The sequence below is a fragment of the Cervus elaphus genome, chromosome X (assembly GCF_910594005.1).
Source record: "Cervus elaphus chromosome X, mCerEla1.1, whole genome shotgun sequence".
Classification (NCBI taxonomy): domain Eukaryota; kingdom Metazoa; phylum Chordata; class Mammalia; order Artiodactyla; family Cervidae; genus Cervus; species Cervus elaphus.
In genome coordinates this window covers 157640810-157668146 of record NC_057848.1, presented here as the reverse complement: position 1 = coordinate 157668146, position 27337 = coordinate 157640810, and the positions used below count along the sequence as shown (strand labels likewise).

General features: G+C 36.9%; 1 protein-coding gene across 2 annotated transcripts in view; it reads right to left on the bottom strand.

Annotated features, from left to right (window-relative positions):
* Window positions 1–27337, bottom strand: part of BEND2 (BEN domain containing 2) — a 45703-nt gene that overhangs the window by 10322 nt on the left and 8044 nt on the right. Inside the window, exons 4-12 of one of the 2 annotated variants that reach the window (XM_043896347.1) lie at window positions 25254–25328; window positions 17757–17861; window positions 16853–17258; window positions 14612–14722; window positions 13322–13471; window positions 11842–11991; window positions 9452–9571; window positions 7981–8088; window positions 1387–1527 (exon numbers count right to left, since the gene is read on the bottom strand). In XM_043896347.1, the coding sequence (XP_043752282.1) occupies window positions 1387–1527; window positions 7981–8088; window positions 9452–9571; window positions 11842–11991; window positions 13322–13471; window positions 14612–14722; window positions 16853–17258; window positions 17757–17861; window positions 25254–25328 (1366 nt within the window). The remainder of the gene's footprint in view (window positions 1–1386; window positions 1528–7980; window positions 8089–9451; window positions 9572–11841; window positions 11992–13321; window positions 13472–14611; window positions 14723–16852; window positions 17259–17756; window positions 17862–25253; window positions 25329–27337) is intronic. The other variant, XM_043896348.1, reaches the window with a different exon arrangement.

Here is a 27337-nt window from a genome sequence, read left to right as displayed (position 1 = left end):
CTCAAACCTAATGTTTTCTATTCCTTTTTCTCAACACAAAACTGAAACTATACCTTATATGTAAGCTTGGATCCTGCTTTTTTTTCAGTTATCATTATACTTTGCATATTTCTCCTTTTTTTTTTTCCCAAGTCTGTATTCCTATCATCATGATTTTCCTGACAAGTGACATTTACGTTGCACTTATGTTCTGGGCATTGTGTTAAGAGCTTTAAATGAATTATCTCATTTGATCCTCATAATTCTATAAAGTAGGCACTGTAATTTTTGTCACTTCACAGATAAAGAAACTAATATTTAGGTCAGAGAATATTAGGTCATATAGTTAGTAAGACACAAAGCCAGGATTTGAACACAGGCAGTCCGACTCAGTAGTCCATACTTTTAACCATTATGCTTACTGCCTCATATATCGTGGTATACCAGGAGTCACATAACTAATTCTCTATGGTTGCTTATTGAACTGTTTACAATTTCTCATGAGTCTATAAAAAATGCAAATCTTTTTTATTATACCTTTGGATAGAAGTAGGATTACTGAGTCAAGTAAAATAAATAATTTCACAGATTTTTAAACAAATTACCCTTCAGAAAGTTTTCACCAATTTATATTTCTAACAGCAGCATATCACAGTGCCTACTTTATACAAAGAACACAATTTTTAAAGTTTCTTCTAGTCTGGGTAATAAAATAATTTAAAGAAAAAGGGTCTCCTCTAGGATGATAGTCACCAAACCACAGTCCACAGGCCAATCCCACCACCAGTTTTGGTAAATAAGGTTGGATTGGCAAACAGCCACACTGATTCACTTACCTACACCTGTGACTGCTTTCATATGACAGCAGCAGAGCTGAGTAGGTGTGACAGACACTAGACGGCCCACAAAGCCTAAAATAGTTATTATCTAGCCCTTTACAGAAAAAGTATGTTGAGCCCTGCCCATGGATATTAGTAATAGATTACCTACTTAGAAGTACGGACATGTAACTATTAAGTATTAGGAAGACTTGACCTTAGAGGCCACGGAACCTGGGGTGTCCTCATCTCTGCCACTGTGGCTTGATAGGCAACACAAGAGTTGTTAAGAAACATGAACTTTTAAAGTCAGAGAGAACTGGGTTAGAGTTCCAGAACTGCCACTCACCAGCTCTGTGACTTTGGGAATGTAGGTAATACAAGTAGCTACATCATGAAGTCATTATGAATATTAATAGAGAAGAGGCGTGTCAGTTGATCAGGACAGTGTCTTGCATATAACACATACTCAATAAATATTATTCCTTATTACTAATATCATCTAAAACCTGTCCTCAGAATAGGAAAAAAAAAGTTTGTATCAAGTAAGCTGAAGAATATAGGTTAAATAGTGTCATTGCACACTCACCAAAATTGGAAGGCATGAGGACAGGTGATGAGGAAGAAGCTTGGCTATTGTCATTTCCCAATACAATTGGGTGATTCATTGTTTCAGGTCTGTTTTCTGTGCTGTTTTCTTCTTTCGCCAATACTTTTACAGGTAGAAGTGCTAAAAGAAAAGAAGTCTCAATCGCAAATTCTGTATAGAGGAAATTACCCTTCAGGTATGAAGGGGAAATAAACATTCTCAGACAAAAGAAAATTTAAAATGTTTGTCACTAGCAGACCTACTCTTAAGTAATGGCAAAAGGAAGATCTTGAAACAGAAAGGTTATGATGACAGAAGGAATCTTGGAGCATCAGGAAGGAAGAAAGAACAATAAAAAGAGCAGGAAAGTGCATGCAGAGAAATTCAATCATTCATACTTTGCTGGGAGAGATGTAAAATGGAACAAACTGGAAAACAGTTTGGAAGTTTCTTATAAAACTAAACCTGTAATTACTACATGACACAGCAATTTCTGGGGCATTTAGAAATCACGAGAAATAGAAGCTCATGATAACACAAAATCTGCATGTGAGTGTTCTTAACATCTTTATTCATAATAGCCAAAAACTGTAAATAACCCAGATGTCTTTCAACAGGTAAATGGTTAAACAAACTCTGGTAAATTCAATATCAGAATATTATTCAATAATAAAAAGGAATAAAGAACATAAAGAGCAGAAATATGGGCAAATACAATACTATCATGAGTTTTGTAATTCATATGTAATGACTGAAATAAGAATACCATTTGACACCTAAGGCAATGATAGTTAAAATTGAGAAGGGCAAAGGAAACTAGAGTTAAAGTTTCAACACATCATTCTAAGGAGTAAAGTGTTGATACCAGTAGACTGTGACAAGCCACATACATATATGCCACATACATATATAATAACACCCAGAGTGACCAGAAGGAAAACTATACGAAGCAATACACTCAAAAACAAATAAATCAAGATGAAATACTAGAAAATGTTCAGGTAGCCCACAGAAATGCAAGAAATAAAATCAGGAAACAAAGAAAAATTTTAAAATGTCAGACTTAAAACCCTGATATCAATAATTACTTTAAATGTAAATGACTTAACCATATCAATTAAATGGCAGCAATTGATAAAGTGAATAAAAACAAGACCCAACTATACGCCATTTACAAGAAAATCTGTAAGTTCAATGACATCAATAAACTGAAAGTAAAATGATAGAAAAATATATACCGTGCAAATACTAACAATAAAAAAAGAGTAGTTATGTGGATATCAGATAAAATAGACTTCACAGGCTTCCCTGGTGATCTAGAGGTTAAGAATCCACCTGCCAATCCAGGAGACATGGTTCAACTACCGAAGCCAGCCCGCCTAGAATCCGTGTTCCACAATAAGAGAAGCCACTGCAATGAAAAGCCCACACACGGAAACTAGAGAAAACCCAGGCACAGCAATGAAGACCCAGTAGAGCCAAAAATAAATAAATCTTTTTAAAAAATAGACTTCAGAGCAAACAAAGTTACTAGAGACCGAAAGGCTCTCCCCCCAGGAAGACATAACAATCCTTAATATACCAAACAACAGAATCTCAAAATACATGAAGTAAAATGTGAAAGAGTTGAAAGGAGAAATAATCAGATCTACAGTTATATTTGAGGACCTCAACACCCTCCTCTCAGCAACTGGTGGAACAACCAGAAAAAGCAGCAAAGATATAGAAGACCCAAACAGTACAATCAACCAACAGGATTCTCATTTTAGAGAAGGAAATGGCAACCCCCTCTAGTATTCTTGCCTGGAGAATTCCATGGACAAAGGAGCCGGGCAGGCTACAGTCCCTGGGGTCGCAAAGAGTCGGACATGACTGAGTGACTATCACTCACTCCATCCAATAAAAGCAGAATACATATTTTTGTCAAATGTCTGTGCATCATTCACCAAGATAGACCACATTCTGAGCCAGAGAAAAATCTCAACAAATTGAAAAGAAATGAAATAATATATGGCATATTGTCTGACCATAATGGAATCAAATTAGACATCAATAATACAAAGAAGAAAATCTTTAAACACTTAGAAATTAAACAGCATATTTCTAATTAATACATAAAGAGAACATTTCCATGGACATGATAAAATGTATAGGACTTAATAAAAATAAAACACATCAAAATATATGGGATGCAACTAAAGTAATACTGAAAATGAAATTTACAGCACTAAATGCTTACATTAGAAGAAAGGGAAAAGTCCCAAATCTATAATCAAAGTTCCTGCACCAAAAGTGAAGAGTAAAAGAAACCCAAAATATACAAAAAAATAATGAAATAATAAAAAGCAGAAATCAATGAAACTGAAAATATGAAAAATAGGAAAAGAAGCAAACAGCTGGTACCTCAAAAAAGATTAATAAAGCTAATAAACCTCTAGAAAGACTCACAAAAATAAAAGAGGTGATACAAATCGTCAATATCAGGAATGCAATGGGATATCACAACACATTTAGCAGCCATTAAAAAGATAATAGGGAATACTACGATTCAGTTTACCCTCACAAATTTGATAACTTAGAAGAACTGTACCAATTCTCCCAAAATTACAAATACTAAAACTTAACCAAGATTACAGAGACAATCTAAATAGTCCTATAACCATCAAGGAAATTAGATTTGCAATTAAAAAGCTCCCCCAAAGAGGAATCTACAAGCCTAGGTTGATCTGTGGGTTTAACACAACTCCCATCAAAATCCCAGCAATTTTGGGGGGAAACATAAACAAGTTTACTCTAAAATGAGGATGGAAAGGCACAGGACCTAGAATATTTTAAATGATTGTTGAAAAAGAAGAATAAAGTAGGAGGAATCATTGTACCTGATGACAACATTTACTGTATAACAACAACAATCACAAGGTTGTGATTTGGCAGAGGGGTAGAAACATAGATCAGTGGAAAACAATAGAGAACCCAGAAATAGATCTAATGGTTCTTTATTACTGTATAAAAGCAATTCAATGGAGTAAAGATTGTGCTGCAGCAACTGGATAGGCATAGGAAAAAAAAAAAGAAGAACCTCAACCTACATCTCACACTATACAAAATTAACTCAAATGTGAATTGTAAAGTATAAAACCTTTAGAAAAAAACATAGGAGAAAAAATTTGGGATCAAAGACTAAACAAAGAGTTCATAAGACTCTATACTAAAAGTATAAAATCCATAAAAAGAAAGTATAAATTGAACCTCAAAAAATTAAAAATTTTCTCTCTGCAAAACAAAAACACCTGTAGAAAGTATGACAAGGAATGCTGCAGATAGGAAAATATTTGCAAACCACATAAACAACAAAAGACTAGTATCTCAAATATCTAAACAACTCCCAAAACATAGCAGTAAAAAACAGAAAAAAATTATAAGATAGAACAGACATTTCAGAGAAAGAACATACAGATGGAAAATTAGCACATGTGAAGATGCTGCACATCATTATCCAAGGCAAATGCATATTAAACCCACAACAAAGTATTACGGCATACCTATCAGAATGGATAAAATTTTTAAAAATAGTGAAAATACCAAATGCCAGTGAGGATGCATTACTTATACATTGCTGGTAGGACTATAAAATCAGTCATTCTGAAAATAGTTTGCCAGTTTCTTATAAAACTTAACATGCAATTATCATATTACCCAGCAACTGTGCTCTTGAGCATTTATCATAGGGAAATGAAAACTATGCAGACAAAAACCCACACAAGAATGTTTACAGCAACTTTACTCTTAATATTTAAAAACTGGAAACAACCCAGATATCCTTCAGTAGGTAAACAGATAAACAAATCATGGTATACCAATCAGCAAAAAAAAAAGGAAGGAACTACTAATACATGCAGCAACTTGGATGGATCTCAAGGGAGTCTTTGACTGTATGGATCACAATAAACTGTGGAAAATTCTGAAAGAGATGGGAATATCAGACCACCTGACCTGCCTCTTGAGAAACCTATATGCAGGTCAGGAAGCAACAGTTAGACCTGGACATGGAACAACAGACTGGTTCCAAATAGGAAAAGGAGTATGTCATGGCTGTATATTGTCACCCTGCTCATTTAACTTATATGCAGAGTACATCATGAGAAATACTGGACTGGAGGAAGCACAAGCTGGAATCAACAGTGCCAGGAGAAATATCAATAACCTCAGATATGGAGATGACACCACCCTTATGGCAGAAAGTGAAGAAGAACTAAAGAGCCTCTTGATGAAAGTGAAAGAGGAGAGTGAAAAAGTTGTCTTAAAACTCAACATTCAGAAAACTAAGATCATGGCATCTGGTCCCATCACTTCATGGCAAATAGATGGGGAAACAGTGATCACCACAGTCAGTGGCTGACTTTATTTTTCTGGGCTCCAAAATCACTGCAGATGGTGAGTGCAGCCATGAAATTAAAAGACGCTCACTCCTTGGAAGGAAAGTTATGACCAACCTGGACAGCATATTAAAAAGAAGAGACATTACTTTGCCAACAAAGGTCCGTCTAGTCAAGGCTATGGTTTTTCCAGTGGTCATGTGTGGATCTGAAGTTGGACTATAAAGAAAGCTGAGCGCCGAAGAATTGAACTGTGGTGTTGGAGAAGACTCTTGAGAGTCCCTTTGACTGCAAGGAGATCCAACCAGTCCATCCTAAAGGAAATCAGTCCTGGGTATTCACTGGAAGGACTAATGTTGAAGCTGAAACTCCAATACTTTGGCCACCTGATGCGAAGAGCTGACTCATTTGAAAAGACCCTGATGTTGGGAAGATTGAAGGCAGGAGGAGAAGGGGACAACAGAGGATGAGATGGTTAGATGGCATCACCTACTCAATGGACAGGAGTTTGGGTAAACTCCGGGAGTTGGTGATGGACAGGGAGGCCTGGCGTACTGCAGTTCATGGGGTCGCAAAGAGTCAGACACGACTGAGGGACTGAACTCAACTGAACTGAAATATTAAATACTATAAGTCGATAGACTCATAGAACATTGTCTTGCAATGACAAAATTATACAGAGAGATACAAGCAACTCCTGCAGCTCAATTGCAGAAAAATAAATGACCTAATCAAAAAATGGGCCAAACTAAACAGACATTTCTCCAAAGAAGACATACAGATGGCTAACAAATACATGAAAAGATGCTCAACATCACTCATTATCAGAGAAATGCAAATCAAAAGCACAATGAGGTACCATTACACACCAGTCAGGATGGCTGCTATCCAAAAGTCTACAAGCAATAAATGCTGGAGAGGGTGTGGAGAAAAGGGAACCCTCTTACACTGTTGGTGGGAATGCAAACTAGTACAGCCACTATGGAGAACAGTGTGGAGATCCCTTAAAAAACTGGAAATAGAACTGCCTGCCATATGACCCAGCAATCCCACTCCTGGGCATACACACCGAGGAAACCAGATCTGAAAGAGACACATGCACCCCAATGTTCATCGCAGCACTGTTTATAATTGCCAGAACATGGAAGCAACCTAGATGTCCATCAGCAGACGAATGGATAAGGAAGCTGTGGTACATATACACCATGGAATATTACTCAGCCATTAAAAAGAATTCATTTGAATCAGTTCTAATGAGATGGATGAAACTGGAGCCCATTATACAGAGTGAAGTAAGCCAGAAAGATAAAGACCAATACAGTATACTAACGCATATGTATGGAATTTAAAAAGATGGTAATGATAACCCTATATGCAAAACAGAAAAAGAGACACAGATGTACAGAACAGACTTTTGGGCTCTGTGGGAGAAGGCAAGGGTGGGATGTTCTGAGAGAATAGCATTGAAACAAATATACTATCAAGAGTGAAACAGATCACCAGCCCAGGTTGGATGCATGAGATGGGTGCTCAGGGCTGGTGCACTGGGAAGACCCAGAGGGATGGGATGGAGAGGGAGGCGGGAGGGGGGATCGGGATGGGGAACACATGTAGATCCACGGCTGATTCATGTCAATGTATGGCAAAAACCACTACACTATTGTAAAGCAATTAGCCTCCAACTAATAAAAATAAATGAAAAAAATAAAAATTAAAAAAAGAGAGAGAGAGAACACATTAATATTTGGATAGGTTGCAGATGAAGCCAGGTAAGGAATGACAAGGAAGATGTGGATGTGTTTATAAAAGGGCAAAAGATGGTTCTTGAGAGTAACAGAAGAATTCTGTATCATGACTGGTAGTGGTGAATATCCAAACCTTAACACTTTCCAAAAGTGCAGAGAACTAAACACACACACACACACACACATGAATACAAGTAAAGCTGAGTACATCTGAAAAGATCTGTGGATCATATCAAAGTCAAAATTTTAGTTGCCATATTTTACTATGTTTTTGCAAAATACTACTATTGGGAGATATTGGGTAAAGGGTACATAAGATCTCTCTGTATTACTTCTTGTAACTAAATGTGATTCTGAAATATCTCAAAATGAAAAGTCTAATGTTGAAAAAGCAATCACTAAGAATTAATATTAAGAATGCTGATGGGTTTAAATTAGAGTGCTACTCATAATAGGTGTCACTTCAAACTCACCAAATCCAGAAGTTAGGAAGAAAGATTCTGAATCAATTTGTTGGTAACTGTCATTTTTTATTACACTTGCATGATTCTCTGCTTCAGGACTCATTTCTGTGCCGGATTCTGTTTGAACAACATTTTGATAAGGAAAACATTTTCAAGTACTGAAAGACAAGAAATCTCAACAGTAATTTTTATTTCAGACAAAACTATCATTCAGGAATGAAGGAAAAATAAAGACATCCCTAGACAAAAGAAAACTAAAAAAATGTCACGACTGACTTACCCTTAACAATGGCTAAAGGAAAATCATCTGACCAAAAGGATATGATGAAGAAAGGAACTTTGGAGCATGAGGAAGGAAGAAAAAACAATAGAAAGAACAAAGGGACTTCCCTGGTGGGCCAGTGGTTAAGACTCAGTGCTTACACTGCAGAAGCCATGAGTTTGATCCCTGGTTGGGGAACTAACATCCCACATGCCATGTGGTGCAGCACCCCCCAAAATTTTTTTAATAAAAAACTTTAAAAAAATATTAATAATAAAAAAGAAAGTAGAACTACACATGTGAAGAAACTAGATCATTCATACGTTGCTAGTGGGACTATAAAATGGTACAGCTACACTGGAAAACAGTTTGGCAATATTTTACAAAACTCAGCTTGCAATTACCATAGGACCCTGCAACTGCGCTCTTGGGTGTTAGCCCAGAGAAGTGAAAACTGGTGTTCATACAGAAACCTATACACGAGCATTCACAGTAGCTCTCCTCCAAATAGCCAAAAACTGGTAACAACTCAGACATCCTTTAACTGGTGAACAAATAAACGATGGTACACGCATACCATGGAGTACTCAATAAAAATGTATTGATCTACACAGCAGCTTAGATAAATCACCAGGGAATTATGGTGAATGAAAAAAGGCAATCCCAAAAGTTTACATATTATGTAAGTCTATATAAAACTCTTGAAATGACAAAATTATAAAGAATGAAAACAGATTAGTAGTTGCTGAGGGCAGGTACAGAGATGGCAGGGGTAGGAGCATGAGAGAAGAAAGGCAGGTGTGGTTTTCCAGGGCAAAAGGGAGAATCCTTGTGGTAATGGGAATGTTCTGAATTTTGACTGTGATGGAGGACATGGAAAGGTATTCAGGTTGCAAAATGATATAATACTAAATCACACACAAAAACATAAACACACACAAATATAGATAAAACTAAAGACAGCTCAGTAAAATCTGTGGATTTTATCAATGTCTATATCCTGGTTCTGATATTGTATTATAATTTTGCAAGATGTTATCTTTGTGGGAAACTTGGTAAAGTATACACAAAATCTCTCTATTATTTTTTATAATGGCATGTGCAGCTAAAATTTTCTTTATAAGAAAACTTAATTTGTAATTAGGAAAAGCTCATATTAAGGGTGTTAATAAACCTAAATTAAATAGTGCTACTTATAATATGTATCACTACACTCACCAACATCGGAAGGGATGAAGATATATGAAGCATCTTCATCACTGTCATATTCCAAGAAAGGTGGCTGATTCATCACTGGAGTGTCAATTTCCAGGCTGGTTTCTGCTTTGACCACCATTTCTGTTAGTAAAATGTTCAAATGCTGTGAGAAAAGACTCCACCCTCATACCTATATCTGATGAAACTATCTTCCAGTAATGAAGAAAAAATATTCACAAAGGAAAACCAAAAGTATTTGTCACTAACTGACTTATGCTTAAAATGGCTATAGGAAAGTCTTCTAACAAAAAGTATATAATAGAATTCTGGAGCATTAAGGAGAAGAAAGAACAATGGAAAGAACAGAAATATGGATGCAGAGAAATCAGATCACTCATACATGGCTGGCAGGAATGAAAAATGGTACAGCTACACTGGAAAGCAGTTTGACAATTTCTTGTAAACTAAGGATGCAGTTACCACAGGTTCAAGAAATTGCATTCTTGGGAATTCATCCAGAAGTGAAAACTTTTGTGAAAGAGTGAAATGAATGAAATGAAAACATTTAAAAGATCACAATAAACTGGAAAATTCTGAAAGAGATGGGAATACCAGACAACCTGACCTACTTCTTGAGAAACCTGTATATAGGTGAGGAAGCAACAGTTAGAACTGGACATGGAACAACAGACTGGTTCCAAATAGGAAAAGGAGTATGTCATGGCTGTATATTGTCACCCTGCTTATTTAACTTATATGCAGAGTACATCATGAGAAACGCTGGGCTGGAGGAAGCACAAGCTGGAATCAAGATTGCCGGGAGAAATATCAATAACCTCAGATATGCGGATGACACCACCCTTATGACAGAAAGTGAAGAAGAACTAAAGAGCCTCTTGATGAAAGTGAAAGAGAGTGAAAAAGTTTGCTTAAAGCTCAACATTCAGAAAACTAAGATCATGGCATCCGGTCCCATCACTTCATGGCAAATAGATGGGGAAACAGTGGAAACAGTGGTTGACTTTATTTTTCTGGGCTCCAAAATCACTGCGGATGGTAACTGCAGCCATGAAATTAAAAGACGCTTGCTTCTTAGAAGGAAACTTATGACCAACCTAGACAGCATATTAAAAAGAAGAGACATTACTTTGCCAACAAAGGTCCGTCTAGTCAAGGATATGGTTTTTCCAGTAGTCATGTATGGATGTGAGAGTTAGACTATAAAGAAAGCTGAGTGCAGAAGAATTGATGCTTTTGAACTGTGGTGTTGGAGAAGACTCGTGAGAGTTTCTTGGACTGCAAGGAGATCCAACCAGTCCATCCTAAAGGAGATCAGTCCTGGGTGTTCATTGGAGGGACTGATGTTGAAGCTGAAACTCCAATACTTTGGCCACCTGATGCAAAGAGCTGACTCATTTGAAAAGACCCTGATGCTGGGAAAGATTGAGGGCAGGAGGAGACGGGGACGAGAGAGGATGAGATGGTTGGATGGCATCACCAACGCAATGGACATGGGTTTGGGTGGACTCCAGGAGTTGGTGATGGACAGGGAGGCCTGGCATACTGCGGTTCATGGGGTCGCAAAGAGTCGGACACGACTGAGTGACTGAACTGAACTGAACTGATGAATAAATATTCGTATCAACACTACCCTTACCAGTCAAAAACCGGAAGCACAGAGGTTTTCAACAGATGAACAGAAAAATAAAAAAAAGAAAAAAGAAAAATAAACCCTGGTACATTCACACTATGAAGTAATACTCAGCAATAAAAAAGAAGGAACCACTGCTACACACAAACAGTATGAATCAATCTCCAGGGAATTGCACTGAAGGAAGAAACCAATCTCAAACACATGATTCCATTTATATAACAATGCTGAAGGGACAAATAATTGATCTGGAGAACAGATTCATAGTTACCATGAAACAGGGCAGAGGGTAGGAGTAGAGGGCAAATGTCAGTTGGAGAGAGATGGGTGTGGTTATAAAAGAGAAATATGAGAGAGCATGGTAGTGATGCAACTGTTCCAAGGCTTACCTGTGGTAGAAGATACATGATGTGTACATATGAAAAAACTGTATAGAACTGAATACACACACATTAATGCAAGTGAAACTGAGGGCATCTCAATAATATCTGTGGATGGTATCATGTTCATATTTTGGTTGTGGTAATTTTCTATCATTCTGTAAGATGATACCATTTTACCATGGTAGATACCATTTTACCATTGGGGAACACTGGGTAATCAGAACCCAGGACTGTTCTGTACTATTTATTATAACTGCATGTTCAGCTACATTTTTCTGAAAATAAAAACTTTAATTAGAAAGAGCTACCTCTATTTTACACTATGGAGTGTGATGAATCTAGATTAAATATATGTCAAAGTATCATTTCAAACTCACCAACACTGGGTGGAATGGAGAGAGGTGAAGAGCCAGTATCTGGTTTACTGTCATTTCCCACTACAGTTTCATTTCCCACTATCTGATGGCTGTTATCCACAGTGGTTTCTGCTTGTCCTGGCATTTCTATAAGTATAACTTTTTCAAATGCTGAAAGAGAAGAACACTCAACTGTGAACTCTATACTGGGTGAGACTGTCCTTCAGGAAAGAATGGTAAATAAAGACATTATGACACAAAAGAAAAAAGATTTTTTAATTTTCCCTAGCAGATTTTCCCTTAAAAATGGCTAAAGGAAAATCTTCAAAAAAGAAAAGATATTATTAAAGAAGGAATCTTGGAGCATCATGAAGGAAGAAATAATAATGGACAGACCAGAGATACAGATGGAGAGAAAATGGATCAACCACACTTTGATGCTGGAAATGTAAAATGGTACAGCCTCTCTGGAAAATTGTTTGGCAGTTTCTAATAAAACTAAACATGCTATTACTTATAAGACCCAGCAACTGCACTTTTGGCATTCATGACACAGAAATGGAAATTTATATTTACACAAAAATCAATGCATCAATGTTCACAGCACTTTACCTGAAGTATCCAAAAACTCAGAAAGAAAAAAAGAAAAAACTTCAATGTATGAATTAAAAAAAAAAACCATTGTGTGTGTACATACACACACACCATGGAAAACTCTTCATCAATAGGAGAGAACTATTAGGGAATAGAAATTTAGATTTACACAAAAGTATGTATGTGAATATGTATAGCTGCTTTACTCCTAATAGCCAAAAACTGAAAAAAAAATCCAGATGCCCTTCAACAGGTGAAGAGTTAAAATGTTGTATACCCATAGCATGGAATATTCTGTAGCAGTAATAGTAATAAAGTATTGACACATGCCACAAACTGGATGACTCTTCAGGGAATTAGGCTGAGTGAAAGAAGCCAAACCCAAAGTTATATGGTACATTATTCCACTTATATAACAATCTGAGACAAAATTATAGAAACAGAGAAGAGATCAATGGTAGCCAGGTGTTAGCGATGGGCCTTGGAGGAAGGAAAGGTTGGCTGTGTTTGTATAAAAGCAGTAACAAGGGATCCTTGAGTGATGGTAATGATCGCTACCTTGACTGTGGTGTACTCACTCACTGCATAGTGCTAAATACACACATGAAAGTGTACACACACATACACGTAAAACTAGAGGCACCTCAATAACGTCTGTAGGTTGTATCAATGTCAGTATATGGGTTGTGACACTGTACCATTATTTTGCAAGGTGTAGTCATTGGGAAAAATAAGTAAAGCATTAATAGGATCTCTGTGCATTATTTTTACAGCTGCATGTGAATCTTAAATTATACCAAAAAGTTTTAAGAGCTACCAAAAAGTTTTAAGAACTACAAAATATTAAGGATGTGAATAGATCTAGACTAAACAGTGCTACTCACAATATGTATCATTTCAAACTCACCAAAATTAGGTGGGACGGAGTGAGATGCAGAGTCAGTACCTGGACCAATGATATTTCCCAATAAAGCTGGATAATACACTGTCTGAGAGCTGTTTTCCACACCAGTTTCTTCTTTTATTGGCATTTGTGTAAGGATGAATTTTTCCACACCTGAAAGAACTCTCAATGGTGAATTCTACATGAAATGAAACTATCCTTCAAGTAAAAGGTGAAACAAAAACATTTTGAAACAAAGGAAGACTAAAAGAATTGGTCCCTAGCAGACTTACCCATATGAAGAGGTTAAAGGAATATCTTCAAACAGAAAGGATAGGATGAAAGAAGGAAATTGGGAATATCAGGAAGAAAGAAAGAGCTATAATAAGAACAGAAATATGAATGTAAAGAAACTGGATCATTGCTTGTAAGAATGAAAAATGGTACCACCTCTCCAGAAAACTGGCATTTTCTTACAAAATTAAACATGCTATTACCATAAGACTCAAAAATTGCACGCCTGGAATTCAAGACAGAAAAATTAGAACTTACATTTATACAAAAACCAGTACATGGATGTTCATAACATCATTACTCTTAAGACTAAAAACCATGGGGAAAAAACTAATGTCTTCCCATGGCTGAGTGGTTAAAAACAATTACTGCATATTGAAATCCTGTAAAACTATTCAGCAAAAAAAAGGAAGTTTTGTACAGGCAACAACATGGATGAATCCTCAAGGAATTATGCCAGGTGAGAAAAATCCTCGAAGTTTATGTACCATAAAATTCCTTTTGTATAATGTTCTTGAAGTGACAAAATTATAGAAACCAGTGTTTGCCAGGGCCTAGGGAATGAACAGTGGGGAAGGAGAGGGTTACCTGAGAGAGGTGGGAGTGGCTATAAAGGGGCAAGAAGAGGCATCCTTATGGTAATGGAAATGTTTCTATGTCTTGACGTGGTGGTGGATATCACATCTACTCATGTGATGAAATCAGACAGAAATAAATATAAACACATACAAATTACCACAAGTAAAACTAGGGACATCTCAGTAACATCTGTGTATTATATCAATGTCAATACCTGAGTTGTGATATTTTACTAGTTTTGCAAGATGTTATCATTGAGAGAAAAGGGTCAAGTGTAAAAGGGGTCTTTTATATTATTTCTTATAAAGATATGTGAATCTAAAATTATTCCAAAATAAAAAGTTTAATTTAAAAAAACAGGCTACTGCTAACTTGCATTAAGGATGCTGATGCATGTAGATTACATAGTGCTACTTATACTATGTATTATTTGAAACTCACCAAAATTGGGTGGGAGGTTGACAGATAATGAACTCAGGCCACTGTCATTTCCTGATAAAGTTGAGTAACTCATTGTTTCGGGGTTGTTCTCCAGGCTGGTTTCTGCTACCTCTGGCATAGTTATAGTAAAAACATTTTTTGAGTGCTTAAGAAAATAACTGTCAATCATTAATTCTATATGCAGTAAAACTATGCCTCATTAAGAAATGGGAAATGAATATATTCTTATATGAAGGAAAACTAAAAGAACTTGTCTCTTTGAGCATCAAGAAGAAAGAACAATGGAAAGAGAATAAATATGCATTAAGAAAAATTATATCACACATATATTATGGGTAGAAGGAAAAATTATACAGCTCCTCTGAAAAATAATTTTAGCAGTTTCTTATAAAACTAAACATGGAATTACATGTGACCCAGAATTGCCCTCTTGGGCATTCATCTCAAAGAAATGTAGATTTATATTTATGCAAAAGCTGGCAAAGGACTGTTCATATAGCTAAACTTGTAACAGCGAAAAATAGGAAATATCCCAAATGTCCTTCAATGAGTGAATAAACAGTTACACACCCATACCATAGAATACAACTCAACAATAAAAAGGAAGAAACTCTTGATACAAGCAATGTGCTTGTGCATGTGCTCAGTCGTGTCCAACTCTTTGCAACCCCATGGACTGTAGCCCACCAGGTTCCTCTGTCCATGGGATTTCCCAGGCAAGAATACTGGAGTGGGTTGCCATTTCCTCCTCCAGGGGATCTTTCCACCTCAGGGATCGAACCCACGTCTCCTGTGTCTCCTGCATTGGCAGGTGGATTCTTTACCACTTGAGCCACCTATGTTCAGTTAAAAAAAAAAAAGCCATGCCCAAAAGGTTCTATAGTACTTTATTCCATTTAAATAACAATATTCAAATGACAAAATCATAGAAAGTCAATTCTGGGCTGGCCTGGGGTGTTAGGATGGGGCAGGTGGGAGGAGAGGGTGACCAGAAGGAAGTAGTTGTGGTTAAGAGAAGGGCAATATGAAAGGTGTTTGTGGTAATGATGGAAATGTTCTGTATCATGACTCTGTGTGTGTGTGTGTTAGTCGTTCAGTCATGTCTGACTCTTTTCGACCCATGGACTGTAGCCAGCCAGGCCCTCTGTGCATGGGATTCTCCAGGCAAGAATACTGGAGTGGATTACCATTCCCTTCTCCAGGGAATCTTCCCAACCCAGGGATCAAACCCTGGTCTCCTGCATTGCAGGCAGATTCTTTACCATCTGAGCCACCAGGGAAGCCCGGTAGTTTCTCATAAAATTAAACATGTGGTTAACATATAGCGAGCAATTGCACTCTTGGGTATTAATATCAGAGAAATGAAAACTTCTATTTACGCAAAAACCTGCACATGAAGATTCACAGCAGCCTTAGTCCTAACATGAAAACCTGGATTATAAAACTCCAAATAGATGAATGGTTAAACTATGACACATCCATACCAAGTAGCAGTACTGAGCAATAAAAAGGCAGGAACTACTGAACAACCTGGCTTAATTTCCAGGGCCTTATATTGAGTGAGAAAAGCCAGTATCAAAATGTTACATACTATATGCCTCCAAATACATAAAAATTTTGAAGTGATAAAGTTCTAGAGATGAAGAATAGATCAGTGGTTTCCAAGAATTAGGGATAAGGGAATGAAGAGGGCCAGGTCATCAGAGGGTGATGGGCATGGTTATAAAAAGGCAACACAAGTGATCCAAGTGATCGAACTATTCTGTCCCTTGACTATGGTGGTGGATATACAAACCTTATCACATGATAAATCAGAATAAAACTAAAAGTACAGACACACAGATGAATACAAGTCAAACTGGGAACAGTTGAATATGACCCACAGATTATATCAACATCAATATCCTGGTTGTGATATTTTACCATAGCTTCACAAGATGTTACCACTTTGGGAAATTGGGTAAAGGCTATGACTCTGTATTATTTCTTACAACTACATGTGAAGCTACAATTATCTCAGTATTTTTGTTGTTGTTCTTCAGTCACCCAGTTGTGTCCAACTCTTGGACTGTGAACCCATGGACTGGAGCACGCCGGGCCTCTGTCCTTCACCATCTCTCAGAGTTTGCCCAAGTTCATGTCCATTGAACCAAAAAACCACTAGCACTAGTTTGCATTAAGGAAGCTTTTGAATCTAAATTACCAAGATGCTATTTACAATGTGTGCCATTTCAAACTCACCAAAATTGGGAGCGATGCAGAGAGATGGCAAGGCAGTGTCTGGGTTCACCCTGTTATTTATAGTTGAATATTTCACTGTCTCAAAGTTGTCAGGCAGACTAGATTCCACTTGTGGAAGATCTGCTGTAGGTTCTGCTAGAGTATCCTGGGCAGATGAGAGATCACTGTTGATATGTTCATCACCTTCACTGAAAATGGATGAAAGAGTAAGCCCAGGAAATGGGCTGTCTGAGTCATGACTTGGCTGTAATGAGTACGTAGAGACAATCCTGGGAAATGATAGACTCTCGCTGGGTGCTAGCTGCTGCAGTTCAGGGGATGCTGCTGACTGAAGAGATACCCCTCCTGGATTAGTCTCAGCATCATTTTCCTGCCCCTCAGCTGGTAAAGGTGGGTTACCATCTCCCTGTCCAGGATCAAAGAACAGGATGGGTTAAGCTCCTTTGTTTGGATTCTAGACCTTAATTTTTCCATGAGGTATACAGTCAAAACCTTTATGTGTAAATCCAGATGATCTCTAAAATGACACATAGCCAGTATAAATCATCTATGAGTAAAAATAAACATTGAAAAGTAGGTAAAATCATTAATACCTATTTTCCCTGCAACATCATTTTCCACAGTCAAATATAAATGCTGAATTTTGATTATATGATTTTTATTCCTCTTCATACCTACATTTTGATTGCACTTTATACGTTATGGTTACAAACAAAAATATTCAGCATCATGTCTCAAATCTAAACTTTAGCATTCTCCCAACAAAAGTTTAGCTTCCAACTTACTGCTAAAGTATAGATCAATCTTGCTAATCTCAGAGTTATTAGCTCTCTCTCACTTCTGAATGGTATTGTTAGAAAATATAGGTTTATGGAAGTAGTAAAAACATTCGTATAACACTTACATGGGGTAGCGTCTGTGGTCTCCCCAAAGAACGCTGCATTTCTGAAACTATTCCACGAAGGTGGTTAATCTGACGATTGACGATTTCAGTAAGTTCATTCAAATTCTGTTACAATAAAAAATTTAGTGTTCTTATTTTGAAAAAAACAGTAACATATAAGAAAATACCAATAAACCAAACTTTGACTGCCAGAATCAAAGAAAGTTCTCAAGCCATCAGAAATTTCTTGTTTCCCACTTGATGCCTGGTTGTTGGTGATCCAGGGCCGAGCTGGCTGAGATAAAGCGCCCCGACCTCCTACTCAACTCCTCCGTATCATACAGGCATTTGAAGAAGCTTGAATACTGGAAAGTAAATGTTCCATAATTCCTATAAGCCATCACATTTATGCTCGAGTCATTTTACATCAAAGAAGGTGCTTTTTTAGGAAAGAAATGTTCAAATCTGCTAAAAGGCAAAAGAGCCTCTTTCCATACAATGTCAGTATAAACTAACAGGCAGAGAGCAGCCCATTCCAGAAAGAATAGTGAGCCAAATACAATAGCTGTTTGGCTTCAAAGTATTTTAAAGTTATGCAATTAACAACCTTACAAAACCTTTGAGTACACAGCCCCTCTATGCCAATCAGTATGTGACTGATAAAACCTGAAAAATCCTGAAATACACAGAAATTTCATTCAGGCAAAAATACACTTATACAAAGAGATCAGAACCACTACCTCATTCATTCATTAATTCAAGTAAACACTTATTGAGGGCTTACTACCTGTCAGAACAACTTTGCTAGATGCTGGGAATGTGGACACTAAAAAAAAAACAAACACCTCCTGTCCTAAGGAACTTCTATTTGAGCTGGGGAGAGAGAAAAATAGACGATTTCAATAAATAAATTGATTAGCAGCCTAGAACAGTGGTTTTCAAACTGTGGTCCATGCACTGGCAGCATCAGTATCACCCACAGCTTGTCAGAAATGCAAAATCCCCCACCTCAGACCTGCTAATACAGGAACTCATTGCTAGGAGAGAGCCCTCCAAGTAATTCTAATGCATGATCAAGTGTGAGACTCACTGGCTTATCACATTGGGATAAATAGCACAGGGTCTAGGGGGACAAGGTTGGGTTCAAATACTAGAGTTCTACCACTTATTAGCTCTGTGAACTTGGGCAAATCACTTAACTTCTCTGTGCTTCAATCTTCTCATATATAGAATTGGGGATAAAAATCTCAAAGTTATTTTGAGGACAAAATGAGGTAATGGAGTCTTATACTGATATTAACATAATAATTACAGTATATAATAACCAGTCCAGTAATGCTCATATATTATGATTACTACTACCAGTGCCATGACACAAGTAATAAGTGTGCACAGAAAAAAATGGAACCCAATTCAGGCTGGCAGTCATGGTAGGCTTTTCAGAGAAGGAAATGTCTATGTTGAGAATTAAAAGGTGAGAAACCATTCGCTTGGTGAGGATGCATGGAAGGGCATATAGAATAGAAAGAACAGAAAATTCTAAAATACCAAACATTAATTAGCATAATATATTTAGGGAACTATCTATGGCTTAATACAAAATGTGAAACTTAGAGGGAAAAGCATTGGGGAAGAAGGCTGGGGAGGCAAGTAGTGCCATTTTGAGATTTTCACCCAATAGAAACTCAAGCATGGGAAAGACATGAGGCAAACTCATCTTTAGAAAAGATTAAAATGCAAAATGGTGAGGATATGAATCAAAGATGTGGTGGTTAGGATGTACAAGAAACTGTTTTGAGTGATATTAAGGAAAGAGAATCCTCAGGATTTGGTTAATGGGGGAGAGGGGAAGGAACTAGTCAAAGATAATGTCTGGATTTCCAGCTTAATGAGACATGATGGTAGTTAACCTGAGAGAGGGAATATGGAGAAAATGATTTTGTACACATTATACTGAGTTCTTCAGCAGGCATTGGCTAGATACATTCATGACTCTGGGGCCATGAAAAGTGGCAGAGGCTAAAGACATAGATTTGGGTACCAGAATTGTATCATCTAAGCAAAACCTTTAATAAAGAGAGAATCACTCAGGTAGATTTAGACTGAGCAGAGGGGGACCAGTGGACAGCACGATGAACTTAGAGGAGAAAGATGTAATTTCAAAAACAGAGCAACACTTTTAATAATCCAAATGCTCATAGACACTCAGGATGATATCACACAATAAAACAAAAATATTAATGCTATAAAACAGCGGCAATCAGAAAATAACAAATTACTGACAATTACAAATATAATTGATTGTGCCCCAAAAATACAAACACAACATCAGGAAGACAGAGACAAGGATATCTCTCAGAATGCTGTACATAGGTCAGAGACAGAAAATTCGATGAACATTAAGCAACATGGATGATATAAGAGTTGTCACATCCAATTACAAGTCACTCCAGGGACTTCACTGGTGGTCCAGTGGTTAAGAATCTACCTTCTGATGCAGGGGACGTGGATTCAACCCCTGGTCAGGGAACTAAGATCCCACACACCATGTGACAATTAGGCCTGCATGCTACAACTAAGATCAATGCCGTCAAATTAATTAATTTTTTAATAAAATAAAAGTTACTCCAGAGGGAACAGAGTATATGGAAAGGAAGAAATGAAGAAAAATTCTATCAGAGCTAAAGAATGGCACAAATCTTCAAACTGAAAGGGCCCAAGGATACATGGGGGAAAAATAAAGATTTTAAAAGTTTCCAAAGCCAGAGAAAAAAATTTCACCTATAAAAAATCATAATACTAACAGACTTCTCACAAGCACTGGATACTACAATAAAATTTCTATGGGAAAGTAATTTTTAATCTAGAATTGCATACTCAGCATGTGGGACAAATATGGGGCATAAGAGACATAAAGGGACACAAAGAAAATTTCAGATATACGAAGACTGGGAATTCAACTTCTATGCAACTTTCTGTTAAAAAAAAATGTTTAAAAAGTAGTTACTCAGAGAAAATTATAAAGAAAGCAAGAGGGGAATCCAAGATGAAGAAGCCATGGGATCCAAGAAACAGCAGGCAGTCAAAAGAAGTACCGAGGTGACAGTTGTGCCTCTAAAGTAACTGGTGCAAATTATAACAGGAAGGATTTGTGGGGGGAAAATTACGTTAAGAAGAAAGCAGACTCCACTCAACATGGAATTGACTCTGAAGCTCAAAAATCCAAGCAAAGAAATAAAAAGGCATATTTCTCCTTTCAACAAAAGTAGTCAGCAGAACTCCAAAAAAAAAAACCTTCTATATAAGAAAATGTTTAGACAAATAAAAAGTCAGTGTTCAAATAAAATCCAACTAGAATATGACATGATTTTGAGTGCTGTTGGAAGACAGGAGAGAATCCATTGACCTTGACGCTTAGGACCCTGACTAGTAGAGAATTAGCAACTTAGCAACTTATAAGATTATATTTCTTAATTAATTCAAAATGGATTAAAGACTTGAATGTAAGGCCAGAAATCATAAAACTCCTATAAGAAAACATAAGCGGAAAATACCTTGACATCAGTCTTAGCAAAGCTTTTTTGGATCTGATTCCAAAGGCAACAGCAACAAAAGCAAAAATAAACAAATGGAACTATATCAAACTAAAAAAAAAACTTCTGCACAGTGAAGGAAACCATCAACAAAATAAAAAGGCAATCTATTGAAGGGGAGAAGATATTTGCAAAACATGTATCTGATAAGAGGTTAATAACTAAAACATATAAAGAACTCATACAACTCAACAAAAAACAAACAAACTGATTAAAAAATGGGCAGAGGACTTGAACAGACATTTTTCCAAAGACATACAGATGCCCAATAGGCACATGAAAATGATGCTCAACATTTCTAAACAGAAAAAACAAATCAAACCACAACGTGATATCATCTCACAGCTGTCACAATGGCTATTATCAAAAGGACAAGAAATAACAAGTGTTGGCAAGGATGTGGAGAAATGACAACCCTCCAGTGCTTTTGGTGGGAATGTAAATTGGCACAGCCACTACGGAAAATAATATGGAGGTTCCTCAGAAAACTTAAAATAAAAATACCATATGATCCAGCAATTCCACTTCTAGGTATTTGTCTAAAGAAAATGAAAAACTAATTTGAAAAGATACATGTACCTCTACATTCACTGAAGCACTATTTACAATAGTCAAGATATAGAAGCACCCTAACTGTCCATCAATGAACAAATGAATAAAGATGTGGTATATATACATACAGTGGAAAAGTACTCAGGCATAAAAAAGAATGAAACCTTGTCATTTGTGAAAACATGGATTGCTAAGTGAAATAAGTCAAAGAAAGACAAACACCATGATTTCACTTACATGCAGAACCTAATAAACAAAACAAAACTCATAGACACAGAAAACAGTTGGTGGCTGCCAGAAGGGAGTGCTGTTGTAGGGTGGGCAAAAGGGGTAGAGTGGATCAAGGAATACAAACTTCCAGTTATAAAGTAAGTCATGGAGATGTAATGTACAGCATGGCGACTCCAGACAATAACTCTGTACTGCAAATTTGAAAGTAACTAAGAAAGCAAATCTTAAAAAGTTGTCATCACAAGAAAAAAATTTTGTAACTCTGTATGGTGACAGATGATAACTAGACATTGTGGTAATCCTTTTGCAATGTATAAAAATGTTTAATCATTACACTGTGCACCTGAAATTAATATCATGTTGTATGTCAATTATGCTTCAGCTAAAAATAAAGATATATGTTTCCCTATGAGGCCAAAGATACCATTTGGTTGCATAAAAAATGATGTTTATAAAATCCTAGCACTGTATGTACTGATTAATTTTTATTTCTATAAATAATTTGTATCTAAAACACGGAAGGCTTATTAATAGTTTACAGAGCAGAATTTATATATTTGTCAGTGTTAGGAATGTGAGAAATGAGCATTAGAAAGAAGATAAATGGAGGATAGTGTATGGAATGTGAATGTCTAGTTCTTATACAATGGGGTGTGATTACAGTTAAAAGACTGCTGTCTAAAGCTGACAGAATAGGTAATATAAGTTTAATAGAAAACAAACAGCAAAAAACTATAAATATCAGTATAACTAATTTCAGAATGGGGAAGATGAAAGAGCTAAATACCTAATTTTTCAAAGTGATAAGTTAACAGTTAACACCAAAAGTTAACACAAAAAGAAATAGGGTGTATTATTTGTATAATGGTAGAAACTACAAGAAGAATTTAAAATAGACTATTAAAAGTGGTTACCTCCAAGGAATAGGGCCAAAGGTGGAAAAGAAAAGACTTCTATGCTTCATTTAAGCCATTCTCTATTCAACTTTTCTTAGAACTGCGTGCATATGTTTTACTTTTATGATTAAAAGAGAGCTAAAAACAGGAATTCAGGTGCTTAGATAACATAAATGACATTTAAAGAACTGGGTTATAAAGGTAAGCAGAGAGAGAAGATGACAGCTAGAGAGGGATAGGAGGCCAAAAGAAGTGATTTTAAAAAATAACAATGGGAGAATGAATATGCTGAGGGTGACAGAGACAGAGGCTGAAGATCCAGGAGAGAAGGGTGATGGAAGAACGGAGGTGTCTGAACACAGGGAAAGAGGATCAGATGCAGAAACCAAAGGAGGTGTTAGTGTTAGCCTTACAGCGGGAACCCTTTTCCCACTCCAGCGGTCAGGAAAGAGGTTGGCAGAGATGGAACTAGGCAGGTTTGTGGGCTATGAGAAGAATCGGGACTTGGAGGGGATTTCTGCTCCACGCTTCCCCATTTTCTCCATGAAATAAGCGAGAAGGATTGAGGTTGTCTGAGGGCCACCAGTCCCCAGCATAGGTCCTCCCCTCTGCTTCCCAGCCTGGCTGGACAGGGCTGGGGTTTTACTAAAGGGGACGCTGGGAAGGATAAGAAAGAACAGGTGGAAGTGCTGCCCCATGTGGCCTAGACTGGGAAGGGAAGGTGCCGAAGACAGGAGGGAGCCGGCACAAGAGGAGAAATGGAGAGGATCCCCCAGGGCCCACTGCAGGGCTGTGACTCTGAAACCTGGGTGTGTCTTATGGGAGATGCTCATCCCACCACATCTTACACAGTCGTTCAGAAGGTCCTGGCATTAGATGCCCATCAGCAGATGAATGGATAAGGAAGCTGTGGTACATATACACCATGGAATATTACTCAGCCATTAAAAAGAATTCATTTGAATCAGTTCTAATGAGATGGATGAAACTGGAGCCTATTATACAGAGTGAAGTAAGCCAGAAAGATAAAGACCATTACAGTATACTAACGCATATATATGGAATTTAGAAAGATGGTAACGATAACCCTATATGTAAAACAGAAAAAGAGACACAGATGTACAGAACAGACTTTTGGACTCTGTGGGAGAAGGCGAGGGTGGGAGGTTTCGAGAGAACAGCATCGAAACATGTATATTATCAAGGGTGAAACAGATCACCAGCCCAGGTGGGATGCATGAGACAAGTGCTCGGGGCTGGTGCACTGGGAAGACCCAGAGGGATGGGATGGGGAGGGAGGTGGGAGGGGGGATCGGGATGGGGAATACATGTAAATCCATGGCTGATTCATGTCCATGTATGGCAAAAACCACTACAATATTGTAAAGTAATTAGTCTCCAACTAATAAAAATAAATGGGGGAAAAAAAAGAAGGTCCTGGCAGAGCTGTGTCAACCTCATTCATCAACCTCGTGGATGCTGATGTAAAGCAGGCTGGGCTGCCGCTGCTCAAAATCAGAACTCCCTACTTGGCCCCCACGTTCCCGCTCTCTGTACATCCTTCCCCAGAAGACACCACAAGTCCCCTTTAAGTGTTCCACTGTTCTCATGATAAAGGCATGATAAAGACTCTCATAAACACTTCTAACTTTTCAAAGTATGTTAGTTCATTGTATCACAGAAATTTTATATGTTAAGAAACATTTACTTTTTATAAATATTCATTATTGCTAGGGTATGCAGCTCACAAAATCCTTGATGGTTACATACTTCTATCACTCTCCACCAATATGTCAATTTTTATAAAATCCCCTCAAAATTATGGAAGATATACTCATTAAAAAAACACTGGCGGGCTGCCATTTTGCTTCAACTGAAAGACACTTAACTACATTTGACCAGTTATGGGCTATATTTTTTAGAAAACAAAAACCATATTTTTATTTCAAGTTTTTCACTTAGGAATGTTGTTATAAGTAGATATTTTTTAAAGTATCACAATGGAATGAATAATCATAGAGAACTTGGCATAGCAAAATTTCTATTAATAGTACAATGACACCCATGCTGCAACTAAAAGATCTTGCAGGCCACAATGAAGATGGAAGAACCTGCATGCTGCAACTAAGACCTACAGCAGCCAAATAAATAAAATATTATTAAAATGAGTACAATGTCATTAAATGAGGTAAAGAAAATTACAATCAATATTTTGGAAAACTACATTTAAGACACAACTTTGATACCTGACAATAGTGCTGGAGTTCAGTAAGTAGGTTATGATAATTTCCATGAAATAAGTCTTCAGGTGCATTGTTCTCCTATTAATATCAGAAAAATAAGTCAATATTTAATATCTCTAGGAACCAAATAAAGCACTAAAAATATATACTTCTCTATCTTAATTGTTTTCTTTTTTACCTCAAAAGGATTTCAGAAATCTACAATATAAAGCATAGATGAAGTAAAACCAAACCACGTAATCATGAGGATGAAAAAGATAAGAGCCAATTAAAAAGAGGGCTAAAAGAAGGAAGTTATTATATAAGAAGCTAAGATTAAGAAAAGCTCCTGAATATTCATATGAACAGTTTATAATATACATACAAACAGACATAGTCATAAATGTATGTGTATGCTGGATTAGTAGACACACTTATTTCCTAGCTCTGCCCACTAAGTGGGACTAAGATCAGTGACACAAGAGTAGCAATGAACACACGTAGCGTCCAGAGCTTGGTTTCTAAATACCACTCTCCAATAAAAGGAACCAGAGGTGAATTGAAAGAGAGATGAATTCCAGAGCTGGAACAGGGAAAGTATATATGAGGCTAGAACACCTTGTAATGTCAGAAAATATGGAACTGCTCAAAAAAGAAGTGGGAGAATGTCAAAAGGTCACAGGAGCCAGAAGGAGCTCTCAATATATCATCAAAGCTGTAAAATTTGATTGATAAAATAGTGACAATATTGGATTATAATGTATATAATACAATAAATGTCCACCAGTCCATATTGATATAAAATATATAACTGAATAAATAAATGGGAGAGAAAGGATAGTTATTCCTTACAAATTAATTCCACTTAATAAATACAAAGAAAGAAGGGAAACAGAAAGTCACCAATAGGCAAACACCACAGTAGTAAATGTTGCAGATAAAATCCATGGTAAAATCCATGAGCTAACTCAACACAGAGCAAATAGTTGAGGACAGGATATTAGCACAAAGTATACTCCTTCCCAAAATATTTATTAATTACAAAGGGAAAATAGTAATTTTACAGTGAAAAAATCCAGCAGACCACCAGATGATTGGTGTTAACATCACCAGTAAAAAGACATATGGACATCTCAAACTCCTGATATGATTCATGAGGAGACAACACAGTGTATGTGGTGTTCTTGCCAAATTGCATAATTTCAATCTTTTCAAAAGAAAATATCAGACATACAAAAATCAAGAGACACATTTTACAAAATAAGTGATTAGTACATTCATCAAAACTGTCAAGGTCACAAAAGACAAGGAAAGACTAAGGAGTTGTCACTAACTGGAAGACGCAACTAAAGTCAATGAGAAATACTGGATTGGAACAGAAAAAAGACTGGAGGAGAGGGGATGGTGAAATTCAAACAAGGATGCAGTTTAGCTAATTGTAAGGTACCAATGTTAATATTCTGGTTTTGAAAACCACACTGTGGTTAAACAGTTACCATAACTTTAAGTTACGCAGGTCAGTTAACATTAAGGAAAATTTTGTGAAAGACTAGAATTCTCTGTAATATATTCATAACTCTTCCATAAATCTAAGTGAAAGAAAGTGAAGTCACTCAGTCGTGTCCAACTCTTTGCAACCCCATGGACTGTAGCCTACCAGGCTCCTCCGTCTATGGAATTTTCCAGGCAAGAGTACTGGAGTGGATTGCTATTTCTTTCTCCAGGGGATCTTCCTGACCCAGGGATTGAACCCAGGTCTCCTGCATTGCAGGCAAACGCTTTACCATCTGAGCCACCAGGGAATCCCCCATAAATCTAAAACCATTTCAAAAATTAGAAAAGTCACTGAAGCAGGGTACAAAACTGCTATGAACTTCTATTAGATAAGGAAAAGAGGAAAATAAAATGGTAAAGTACTCATGTAAGAGAAATATTTCCTTGGGCTCACAAGTTCAGAGTAACTCCACAGTAAATGAAAGCTGAAAAGAATTTTAATCATTTTCTTTATGACAGTAAATGTGAATACATTTGGAAATTATCAATTAATACTACAAAAATATTCAGTCTGATGTCCATTCATTAATGACACTTCCACCTTCTGCACAATC